This window comes from Schistocerca piceifrons, chromosome 7 (genome assembly GCF_021461385.2).
Source record: "Schistocerca piceifrons isolate TAMUIC-IGC-003096 chromosome 7, iqSchPice1.1, whole genome shotgun sequence".
In the NCBI taxonomy this organism is placed as follows: Eukaryota; Metazoa; Arthropoda; class Insecta; order Orthoptera; family Acrididae; genus Schistocerca; species Schistocerca piceifrons.
The window spans coordinates 39,439,688-39,452,206 of record NC_060144.1 but is presented as its reverse complement, the minus strand read 5'-3'; the positions used below and the strand labels follow the sequence as shown (position 1 = coordinate 39,452,206).

General features: G+C 41.6%; 1 protein-coding gene across 1 annotated transcript in view; it reads left to right on the top strand.

Moving 5' to 3' along the window:
* The window catches only part of LOC124805408 (ras-specific guanine nucleotide-releasing factor 1-like), an 871,442-nt gene that overhangs the window by 498,432 nt on the left and 360,491 nt on the right, over positions 1-12,519 (top strand). Inside the window, 2 exon segments of the mRNA XM_047265969.1 lie at positions 7,744-7,892; positions 8,440-8,460. Coding sequence (XP_047121925.1) covers positions 7,744-7,892; positions 8,440-8,460 — 170 coding nt within the window.

The following is a 12,519-nucleotide window of genomic DNA, read 5'->3' as shown; positions in this document are numbered from 1 at the left end:
TTTTGGAAAGGACTGGTACTTCTGTGGGGCTAAGGATTTTGAAGGGAAGGTTCACAACAGTGTTTCGGTCTGTTTAGGTTCTGGATTCTGTGTGATGGATGCAGGGAGTTTCTGAGGGTAGGATAGATGTGGTAGGTATGCAAGGCAGGGTTTGTCAGCTATAAGGGGATGTGGGTTTGGTTTGGAGATTGTTGTAGAGCTGGTGGATAGTGGTGTGTATTGGGTAATATGTATTGAACCGGGGACCTAGAAGTGATGGAGAGGCTTCATCCCACCATAGCCCTCAGTGGTTGACAACCCAACAACAGGCCGCAGCAGTCCACCCACCTCACCGCCGCCCCCCCCCCCCCCCCCCAACGAACCCAGGGTTATTGTGCAGTTTGGCCCCCAGTGGACACCCCCCCCCCCCCTCCCCCTGGAACGTTTCACCCCAGTCGAGTGTAAACCCAATGTTCGCGTGGTAGAGTAATTGTGGTGTACGCATATGTGGAGACAGTGTTTGCGCATCAATTGCCAACATAGTGTACCTGACGCGGAATAAGGGGAACGAGCCCGCATTCACTGAAGCAGATGGAAAACCGCCAGACTGGCTGGCATACCAGACCTCAACACTAATCTGCCCGGTGGATTCATACCAGGGAGGGACCGGCATGCCTTCTCGCTCTGGAAGCAGCGTGTTAGACCGTGTGGCTATATGGGCAGGGTGGTGGATAGTGGTACTCAAAGGCAGGAGTAGGATGGAGAGTATTGTTATTATTATTATTATTATTATTAGTTTTTTTGGTGGCATTATGCATACTGTTCTAGTTCCTGGAGGGCAAGAGTTTCAGTGTGTGTTATGGGATCCAGGAATTTGGGATTGCATAGCAGGAGAATTTCATGGATGGAGAGGAAGTATTGCAAGGAAATTTGGCCCTAATTGACATGGTTTTGCAGGCTATGTTGGTGAGGGTAAAGGACTGGTGGAATCTGAGCAGATTGAGGTCATTGCGGAAGGATGGGTTGCAGCTGGAGATGGGTAATTTGATGGTAAGGCCATTTGGGGGGGTTCCATGATACAAGCAGAAACAAATGAACAGCATGTTACTGTCCTCCATCACTAGCCTGCTAGTCCACCCCTTCCCTGCCCCTGCCTCCAGCTTACCCCCACTCCCCAGTTTTCTGCTCCCATCACACACTGCTGCTCACAGTCTGACCTTCGCAGCCATCAACTGTGGTTGTGTGTGTGCGTGCGTGTGTGTGTGTGTGTGTGTGTTTTCTCTAATTCTGTTGAAGGCCTGTTTGACTGAAAGCTTTGTTAGGCAGTCTTTTTCTTGTGCCTATATGCAACTCAGCATCTCTGATATATGGTAGAAACAACTATCCTTTTTCATAATATTGTCATAATCTGCTGCAGTAAATTCATCCACAGTTTCCATTTATTATTTTATTTATTAAGTAAGCATCATTAAAACACGACAGTTTTGTCAACACTGAAGACATCTTTTGTGACATATGGTACAGTATTGAAGGCAACATAGACTGCAATCAACCTACAGTTGTAGCTGGTAAAACTTAGTTAAATTCAACTCAGAGATTTGTATAGTGCTAAACACTAAGCAAACTACAGTCCAGAGATGATGTAAGCGCAGAGTGAGAGATAAAGATAGATAGAATAAGAGAAATTGGGAGCAAAATTTATATGCACTTGAAAAAGTGCTAATGTATCGATGTGTTAGCTCTTCCTTTAATTGTTTGAGGCTCTCTTTAAAGAAGGAATGATTAGTACTTCACACATACTCTGCAACCTGCACAGAAACAATTGTCTTGGCTTTATCTGCTTTGAAGTACACTTGCATTAGTTTGTGTGAGTGAACATTGAAGGACTAACACATCAGCAACTTACACACGCCATCACAGCCAGTAGAATACCATAATTCATTTCATCCTGTTATGATGTTATATGTCTTGCATTCAGTAACTCTTAATTTTGTAATGTTACTGACCTGTTTGATTCCTCTTAAGTCTTATGGAATTTTATCAACCAAATCTTCTTCCAATGTCTGTGATTCAATCAGTAAATAATGATGTATTTATTTATCTTTATTGATCCAAGGATCATCTCACAGTGGTGTAGGATTTGTCAAGGTAATACAGTGCCAATCAATAAGCCAAAATATAACACACAGCATGCAAAACATGATTTAAGAGTATATGACTGGTAACCTATGAGGACAGGATAAGTGTTTGGCTATTGCCCATGTTAAAGAATTTTTCAGACATTTGCCATAGTGATCCAGAAAAACTATGCAAAATTCAAAGCCGGGTGACTAGACAGAGCAGTTCCATCCTTCCAGATATGAGGTCAGTGTCCTAACAGCTGCACTACATCATTTAGTAATTCTCTATTGTATAATATTCCTTCATTTACACACAAACTGTTTCAGGTAACGTGCTGAATGATACATAGTTTCCTTCTTCACTGCCCACACACTAAGACCACCTGCTTATGACTCCTGGACTGCTTCCGATCACTTGCAATGTAAAACATAGTTCCACTCTTCAACTCTTCAGTGGTGCTCACACTAAGACACCCACTGATGATTCCTCAAGTGTGTCCCTTGCCTCAATTCCAGACTCCACACTCATCTGGCTACCTGAAAAACTAAGGCAACAACTATTACTGTCATGCGTTATACATCCTGAATTGTGATTCTTGTGAAAGAAGTAAACCATAATCATGTAAAGAGATGTGACAAGGTGCTGTAGTATATGATATTGTAATGTCCGTGTTATTCTGATTACAGTGCAAAGTTCCTTTGGACATGCAATTGTGAGTAGGGACTACCATCACCTGAAGAATGGAATGATGACAATGAAAATTTGTGCTGGACTGGGACTCGAACCCGGATTACCCGCTTATCATGAGTGGTCGCCGTACTGTTTGGCTATCCGTGCACGATTCACGGTCAGGCCCAAACTTCCATATGTCGCCAGCCACATGTCTAGGACCTGTACTCATACAATCATTATATGTATTCCCATACAGGTCAAACATTATACTTGAAAGTCTCTTTCTCAGTTGTTGTTGTTGTTGTGGTCTTCAGTCCTGAGACTGGTTTGATGCAGCTCTCCATGCTACTCTATCCTGTGCAAGCTTTTTCATCTCCCAGTACCTACTGCAACCTACATCCTTCTGAATCTGCTTAGTGTATTCATCTCTTGGTCTCCCTCTACGATTTTTACCCTCCACGCTGCCCTCCAATACTAAATTGGTGATCCCTTGATGCCTCAGAACATGTCCTACCAACCGATCCCTTCTTCTGGTCAAGTTGTGCCACAAACTTCTCTTCTCCCCAATCCTATTCAATACTTCCTCATTAGTTATGTGATCTACCCATCTAATCTTCAGCATTCTTCTGTAGCACCACATTTCGAAAGCTTCTATTCTCTTCTTGTCCAAACTATTTATCGTCCATGTTTCACTTCCATACATGGCTATGCTCCATACGAATACTTTCAGAAATGACTTCCTGACACTTAAATCAATACTGGATGTTAACAAATTTCTCTTCTTCAGAAACGCTTTCCTTGCCATTGCCAGCCTACATTTTATATCCTCTCTACTTCGACCATCATCAGTTATTTTGCTCCCCAAATAGCAAAACTCCTTTACTACTTTAAGTGCCTCATTTCCTAATCTAATTCCCTCAGCATCACCCGACTTTCTCAGTATCGATAGATAAATACAATATTGCAGTGCCTGTGTTATTCCAATTACAATGCAAAGTTCCTTTGGACATGCATGTTCAAAGGTACAGGCACTGTGGCAACCACGGCCATTATGAAACACCTCAAATGAATTCACAGTTGCGAGTAGGGACTACCATCAGCTGTAGAATGGAATGACCTCAGTGAGAATTTGTGCCAGACCAGGACTCAAACCTGGATTTCCTGCTTATCACAGGATAAGTTATTATTCTTATGGCCCTTTTCTGCGGTGTAAAAACTGTCTCCATGTTTTGTGCCTTCAATCCCCAGAAAAGAGTCTCATAGCCAACAACTGTGGTGGAGACATAATATGTCACCACAACACATTTGCTGTTACAAACTGATGCTGACACTCTTAGAGTATTTGCTACACGATCTATAGAGTAATCATCTATGCTTAAAGTGACAGAGTTACTGTCTCTCTTTATGCTGAAATGCATATTGTTTGTTTTATTTGTGTTCAACATTAATTTATTACACACTGCTCAACTGCAAACATCACTGAGGCTTCATTTGCTTTTTTTTACTAGGAGTTCTGAAGGTTTATCAGTGACTAGGATGTTGCTGTCATTGGCAAAGAGAACTTTCTCCCCACGTCTTACACTGTCTGGATAGTCATTGATACATGCTGAAGATGATGATAAGAATTGTAGTAATGATCCTTGTGACTTTTGTTTTTAATTTAATGAGCCTTGTACAGCAATAACTTTACTTTCGTGGTTATATAGAATACACACTCTATTTAATTCAACAAGTTAGGCATGTATGTAATCAGTTAACATGTGCTTTATGTGCGTTGAAGGAACTCCAGTGAATGATTATTTACAGTTAGAGTAAAAGAAAAGTGAATGTTGTAAGGTTGTACAATTAAAACTATCAGAATTGTCAACAGAGAGAACTTTGATAGTTTAAGTCAACAAATGAAAGGTTTATAGGTTGGCATGTGTAGCTTTGCTTGGTTGTCATCTTTGGAATCAGTTGTGTACTGTAAAATGGGCTTACAACCTAAAACAAAGGTGATGAAAAATAAACAAAAATGTGAAACAAGGCAAAAATTAGTACATTTAGGTAATACTATATACAACAATTATAAAAGCTATTCACTAGAATTTGGACACATTAAGTTGCAGACAGGCACAATTGAAAGACTTTTACACTCAAAGCTTTTGGTAAAGCCTTTTTTTTCAGAAAAGAAGGGGAAACACACACACATCCACACAAGCAAGCACAGCTCAGACTCACATGACTGCTATCTCTGGCAGCTCTAGCCCGGCTGCAGGTGCAATGTTGAAAAATGAAAGCAGCAAGTGGCACTATGGTATGGAAGGGGAGTGATAGATAGAGTACAGGTGGGAGGAGAGAAAAGTGCTGCCTGGGAAGGTGTGCATTGGATGGATGTGGGAGAGGAAGGGGGGGGGGGGTGGCAGAAAAGCAGAGAGGGAAAAAGATTCGAGGGTACATCGGCTGAGAGCAAGCACAATGAGAGTAGGGGGTGTGAGTTGTGGGGAGGTTATACGACAAAAGGAATGGAAACAGTTGGGTGGGGGAACAGTAGGTCATTGTAGGTTGAGGCTGGGAAAGTTTTGGGAGCGGAGAATGTGTATGGTAGATCCCATTTGCACAGTTCAGAAAAGCTAGTGGTTGAGTGGTTGGATCCAGATGGCCTGGGTTGTGTAGCAGGCACTAAAATCAACTATGGCCACTGATTGACAGTGGCCATTCCTCCTGCTGGGCAACTGGTTTGTAGTCATACCAATATAAAAAGCTGTGCAGTGAATACAGAAGAGCTGGTATGAGTATGTGATGTGGTTACTTTCATAGATGACTCAGCCTCCAATTGGATAGGACAAGCACGTCACAGGACTGAAATAGGAATTGTTGGGTGGGTGGATTGGGCGGGTCTCACTCAAGGGTCTTCCACAGGGGTGTGATCCTTGTGACAAGGGGCTGCAACTTGGAGTTGCATAAGGACAGATGAAGATGTTGTGGTGGGTGGCTGGGAGATTTAACACCGCCTTAGGAGGGATGGGAAGGATCTTGGATATGATCTCCCTAATTTCATGGCCTGATGAGACATAATCAAAGTCCTGATGAAGGATGTGGTTCAGCTGTTCCAGTCCAGGGTGGTATTTGGTGTTGGAGGAGGTGCTCCTTTGTAGTTGGTTCTTGGAAATGGTGGGAGGCTGGGGGAAATCATTTTACAGGCAAAGCCTGTGGGTAGTGCCAGGTTGTGTGCGAGGCATTTTTTGGTGTAGAAGGGATGTCAGCTGTCAAAATGCAGATATTTTTGGAGGTTGGTGCGTTTTATGTGAGAAAAGGTGTAGATGAAGCCATCAGAGAGGATAAGGTTAATGTCCAGAATGGTGGCATGCTGGGTTGAGGAGGAGCCAATGTAATGAATGAGAGAGAAGGTTTTGAGGTTGTGAAGGAATGATGGGGTGTCTTGACCCTGTGTTCAGATTATTAAGAGACCATCCTGAACCAGGCAATGAGTTTGGGGTGTTGGGAGGCTAGGAAGGTTCCCAAAAGATGGTCCATAAACAGACTGGTATAGGAAGATGCCATGTGGGTTCCCTCAGTTTGCCACTGATTTGTTTTATTCCTTCCCTTCAAAGGAGAAGTAGTTGTGTGTTAGTATAGGGTTATTAAGGTGTATACAGTAGGTTTGGAGTCTGAAAGACATTGGGAGAGGTAGTGTTCAATAATTGCAAGATCATGGGCATGAGAGATGTTGGTGTATAGGTAAGTGTTATCAGTAGTGATGAGTAGGAATCCCGGAGGTAAAAGGGTGGGTTTGGTGGAGAGTCAGTGAAGGAAATTGTCGGTATCTTTGGTGTGGGAGTCTAGAATGTGGGTAGTTGATTGGAGGTGATGAGCAATGAGGGCCAAAGTCTTTCAGCAAGAGCGCATTAACCAGCTACAATGTTTGGTTTTTAGATTTTGAGGAGCACATGGAAGGCGGGTGTGTGTGGTGGCATGGGAGAAAAGGAGGCAAATGTATTTGCGGGAGAGAGTCTGGGAAGGGCTTGAGGCTTTAAATGGGGATTGGAGGTTATATTGGACCTCTGGGATTGGATCACTGTGGCAGAGCGTATAGGTGGAGGAGTCAGATAATTGGCAAAGGCCTTTCTCGAGGTAGTCACTAGTCATAGTGATAGTGAACATTAGGGCGCAGGTAGCATGTTTAGGTGAAGATCTGCTTTGTGGTTGTGCATGGCTCTCCTTTCCTCTACTGAAATGTTGTTCTTAGGAAGGGACTTGGGGAAGGACGGTGATGCCACGTTGGAGGTAGGCAACTCCTGAGAGGTGACTGGAGGGTGGTTAGTTGGAAAGGGGAGGATTATGGTTGGGTAGTGGTATGAACTGGGAGAGAGCAGGGTTCAGTGTTGGGATTAGGTTGGTGTTGGAGGTGGAGGGATTGGTGGCAAAGAAGTGTTTCCATTGCAGGGATTTAGAGGAGAATAGGTCTTTGACAAGTCCAGCATTGTTAAATTTGGATGTAGGGTAGAAGGTGAGGCCTTTGAAACTTCTGTGGACTGAGGATTCTGGTGGATAGCTTAACAGCAATGTTCTGGGACTATTTCAGCTCTGGATTTGGTGAAGTGTTGGTAGGGATTTTTGAGGGATGTCACAAGTTGAAAAGATCAGTTAGGCAGGGTCTGCGTGCTATTAGGGGTTGGCAAGGTGGAACACTGTGGGTACGATAGGGGTGAGATAGTGGTGCCACAAGATGCAGTAGGATGTCAGCAAGTTGATGACATATGGAGGTGGTGTCTGGAAGGCTTTTACAGCAGCTGAAGAGCAAGGGATTCAGTTTCTGAGATGTAATGTATGTAGTATCATTGTTGGTATTCTAACAAGGGTTTTGTGTTTATTGATACATTGTACAGTATTTCACCAAGTACAAACAGTTGAATCAATTAAAAATATATGTGTTAAATATGACAGTTCAGCAAACATATAATGACTTTGATTTTAAATTATATATTTCAGAGTTATTACACAGGCCGCCGATCCATGCAGCAAGATACGGATGGTGGTGGAGGCAGTGCCTCACAGAGAGCCAGTTTCCAGCATGATTCTCCACAGAATTCAAGCAAGGCAGGAGTAGTCATCACGTCATTCAGACAATCACAGAGAAGGTCAGTTAAGTAATTTGAAATTGTGTATTTACTATCACCACCATTTATTTTCCTCATTAGAACTTTTACCAGAAGTCAAAATGATATGTAAAATATTTTTGTCTGCATTTGCACTAATAAAATATGAACAAATAAGCAGTGTTGCTCCCTTCGCAGAATCAGGTGTAACTCGCACAATTATCATAAAATTGTCTGTGATAAATGTTGATAGTTGTGATGTGTTACATAACTTAACAAAAGTTATTTTATATTTTTGCTCCTGTCAAATGCCGGTGTTTTGCTAATTGCTGTGCTTTCATTTAAGTCTCTGGCTTTATGACTTTGATGTGACTGCAATTGGTGTTTTTTTTAGTTCGTGTTGTTTCAACAGCATGAAAAATGAAAGACTTTGATGTTATTCTCTGTGGCATTATTTCAACATCTAAATGTTGCTCTTCTTCCATTTCTTGTATGCCCCAAATCCCATTTCATTCTGCTGTCCTAATTGGTTGTATGTTTCCCACGCTCTACCTGTGGCACCATGTTTTGGTGTTTCATGTGAGTCCAGCATCGGACGAGAAGTATTGTGGTAAGTAGAGTGTGTTCATGAATGTTTGCTTTGCACTGCTTTCTCCTCATTGTGTTTTGTCTTGATCCTGCTGCTAGTGACTCATCTTCACCATGATAATAGTAGAGATATTAATACCCATTGCTTTCTTTAATTGTGTAGTATCTGAATATAATGCAATTAGTTATCAATTTAGATTGTTTGTAATTCAGTATTTTTGTTCAATAATACACGTAGTTCATTGTATTTACATTCAAAGTGTGTATGGTCCTTTAGAACAACTGGGCAGCACATGCTGGTCACTGTATTTTGCGGCAGTACCTCAAACTGCCTATAATTGCTTTTACTTTTGAATATACCTTTGTAACTGCCTGAGCTCACATACAGCATATTTTTGATCACTTTCACAGTGTGAAATGGCACGAATAATTTTGTCACTGATTTTCCACCATCAATTACAATCTTTATTCATCAACTTTGGAAAAATAAATTTCTGACAGTAACATATTTTTACTATTACTGAGTTTAAAAAAAAGGATTACATGTCACTGCATACTATACAGAAGAAGTGATGATGAGTAGGTAGGTGCACAAACATTGTGATAATTTATTGTTTCCCATTCTTTGTCAGATCACAGAGTAAGATTCACAATAAAATATTCAAATGAATAAAGTTCTTAGAGAGAGAGGGAGAGTTCAACATAACACAGTGTTAATACTAGCACAGCTGATTAATGTCCAACTGGTTATGTGGCACAAGCTGAGTAATTATGAAACAAAAGAAAAGAATGAACAAATACTTTCTATGATCATAAATATAAGTTGCATGTAGCCTACGTTGCTGGTGCAAGGTGTTGACTTCTGTATGCCAGGAGAAGAGGGTACCTGGCACCCCACACATCTTCTTGAAATCTTCCCAGACATTTCAAAGCTCCTTAGAAGGCATTTGTGTGCGTATAAGATGCCACATCATAATCCCATTTGATGAATTTGGAAAGATGGAAATGGCACAAGGGGGACAATGATTTCTCCATATAGTCATGGTTTGTGAGTGGTTTTGTATTAGTGTGACCCAGAACTGCCTGCTGTATGTATCCCATCAATAGCTGCATCAGGGACTGGTACATTCCTTGTTATGATGATAGCTGATGACCTGACAGTATCAGTATCTGGAAAATTGACTTGGTTTGTTGTACTTCATCATTCATATTGGTACATTCCTATTCTCTAAAAGTACATAATTAATTTTTTTAAAGATTCGGTGTTTGTATTTTGCATTATACCCAACATTGAATGTGAAAGAATTACAGGTAATTAGCTGAAGCTTTTTGGAGCACGAAACATTTGTTTGGAACCTTATACTTAACTTGTTCTGCTGGAGGTGACCAACATTGTTGTTCAATTTATCACATAATTTTCATTTGCTGTAGGAACTATTGGTGTGACTCTCTTGGAAATATGTTGCGTTCTTAGGGCATAACAAATGACATTCCCACATCCTGTACTCATTTTCAATATTCCTGAGTTATTGGCAGCTTCCTCACTTCTTCATTACATCATTTTTCATTAACAAACAATATCAGCTTCCAACTGCCAATCAGTTTCAGGTAGAGGCACAGTCAGTTACATGATATTTTGACAATGCAAACAATTTTAAGTATTATTAGCAACAGTATTTTAAGCAATTTGCAATAAATGAAGCTGTACAAAATCTTTTAAGTCCACAGCAGGAGACGTAAACATGTTTTTCATAATTAATTTTGTAACAAATATAATGGGTGTTAATATTACATGATGAGTATTTTTAACAATTAATATTTAGATACCGTACATAAATTTCAAGTGCAATTCATGTACCATTTCATTGGTTTACAACAGTGATGTTTCCATTCATAAGTCATAGTTAATGAAAGCAAAATACACAATCCTATTTTATAGCTAAAAGTAGTAATTAATACATCTTTACTACATGAAAAATTGTTTATCTTTTTTTAAGCCATGGGCAAAAATGCTATTACAGTATTTCAAACAATGGAAAATCCAGGATGGAATGTAACAATATGAGAGAAGGGAAGTTGCTACTCACCATATAGCGGAGATGCTGAGCTGCGATAGGCACAATAAAATGATTCACACAATCATAGCTTTTGGCCATTAAGGCCTCTGTCACCAGTAGCCACACAGACACTTTCCTTCTCTCGTACTATTACAGTATTTTCTACACTGTCTCACATCTCATCAAGCAAAACTTAAAGCTGAAAATCAAAACTTACCATATAAAAAACCACATACTAAAATTACTGTGTATTGTGTTGTTCACTAAGCATATGTATGATGATCTGCAATAGGTGAATCTCAATTTGTTACATTTGACACACACACACACACACACACACACACACACACACACACACACACACACACACCAGGATTTCACGCATAAGATTTATACATGAGATTCTGCCAAAATAAGTGTGCAGCAGAAAAAAAATTATGCATCAGAAATTTGTTTACACAGGCCCAGTTGAATCAGCACATCAGCATGGCTCTAAATTTGTTTCAGTTGCTCCTTGAAAGAGTAACTGTTTGTGTTGTCTTTTCAAGTACACCTAGTATTTGTAACTACCTAAATTCTATAAAAATCAAACAATGGAAAATTCAGGATGGAATGTTAACAAAATAATGGAAAGGATAGTTGCTACTCACCATACCGCGGAGATACTGAGATGCAGAAAGGGACAACAAAAGGACTGTTACGCAATTAGCTTTCAACCAACAAGGCCATTGTGAAAATAAGACAACACCCACCCACCCACACACACACACACACAAAAAAACTGACACACACATGACCACAGTCTCTGGCAGCTGTAGCCAGACTGCGAGCAGCAGGGCATTATGGGACAGGCAACCGGGTGAGGGTAAGGAGGAGGCTGGAGTGGGGAGCGATAGGGATAGGAGGGTAGGGGTGGGGTTGGTAAAGTGCTGCCGGGAGCATGTAGGGACGAGATGGAGAGTGGAGCAGCTAGGTGCAGTCAGAAGGTTAGAAGGGGGCGGGAGAGGGAGGGAGGATTAGTGGAAAAGGAGAGAAGTAAGAAGACTGGATGCATTGGTGGAACAGAGGGTTTCACTTTGACAGCTGCCACCCATTCCATACCAAGAATTCCCTTCCATACAGACTAGTCACCTGTGGCTGTTGCATCTGTAGTGATGAGCGATCCCTCTCAAAATGTACTGAAGTGCTCACTGAATCATTTACAGACTGTAATTACCCTCCCAACCTTGTGCGACAACAGAGTTCCTGTGCCTTATCTTTCCACTCACCTAACATCTCCCAAAGCCCCACTGTCCAGCCACAGAGTAGCATTCCCCTCATGACTCAGTACCACCCAGGACTGGAGCAACTGTATAACGTTCTTCACCCGGGTTTCGACTAAATCTCATTGTGTCCCGAAATGAGAAATGTCCTGCCCACTACCCTTCCTACTCCTCGTACAATAGTATTCCACCACCCAACAAACCTACATAATATCCTCATCTATCCCTACACAACCCCTGCTCCCATCCCCTTACCTTGCGGCTCATGTCCCTGAATAGATCTAGATGCAAGACCTGTCCCATACATCCTCCCACCACTGCCCACTTCTGTCCAGTCACAAACGTCACCTATTCCATCAAAGGCAGGGCTACATTTGAAATCAGTCATGTGATATACAAGCTAAACTGCAACCACTGTGCTGCATTCTGTGTGGTCATGACAACCAACAAGCTGTCTGTCTGCATGAATGGCCACTGAAAAACTGTGGCCAAAAGCAGCTGGACCATCCCATTGTTGAACACGTCACCCAACATTAGGTTTTTCATTTCAGTGACTGCTTCACAGCCTGTGCCCTCTGTATCCTTCCCACCAACACCAGCTTTTCTGAATTGCGCTGGTGGGAACTCTCCCTGCAATATATCCTATGTTCCCATAACCCTCCTGGCCTCAACCTTCATTAATCCTTGTCCTTACCCATTTAGCCCCTCCCCTGTTCCCATTCCAGCCTACACAGCTGTCTATTCCATCGACGCACCCAGTCT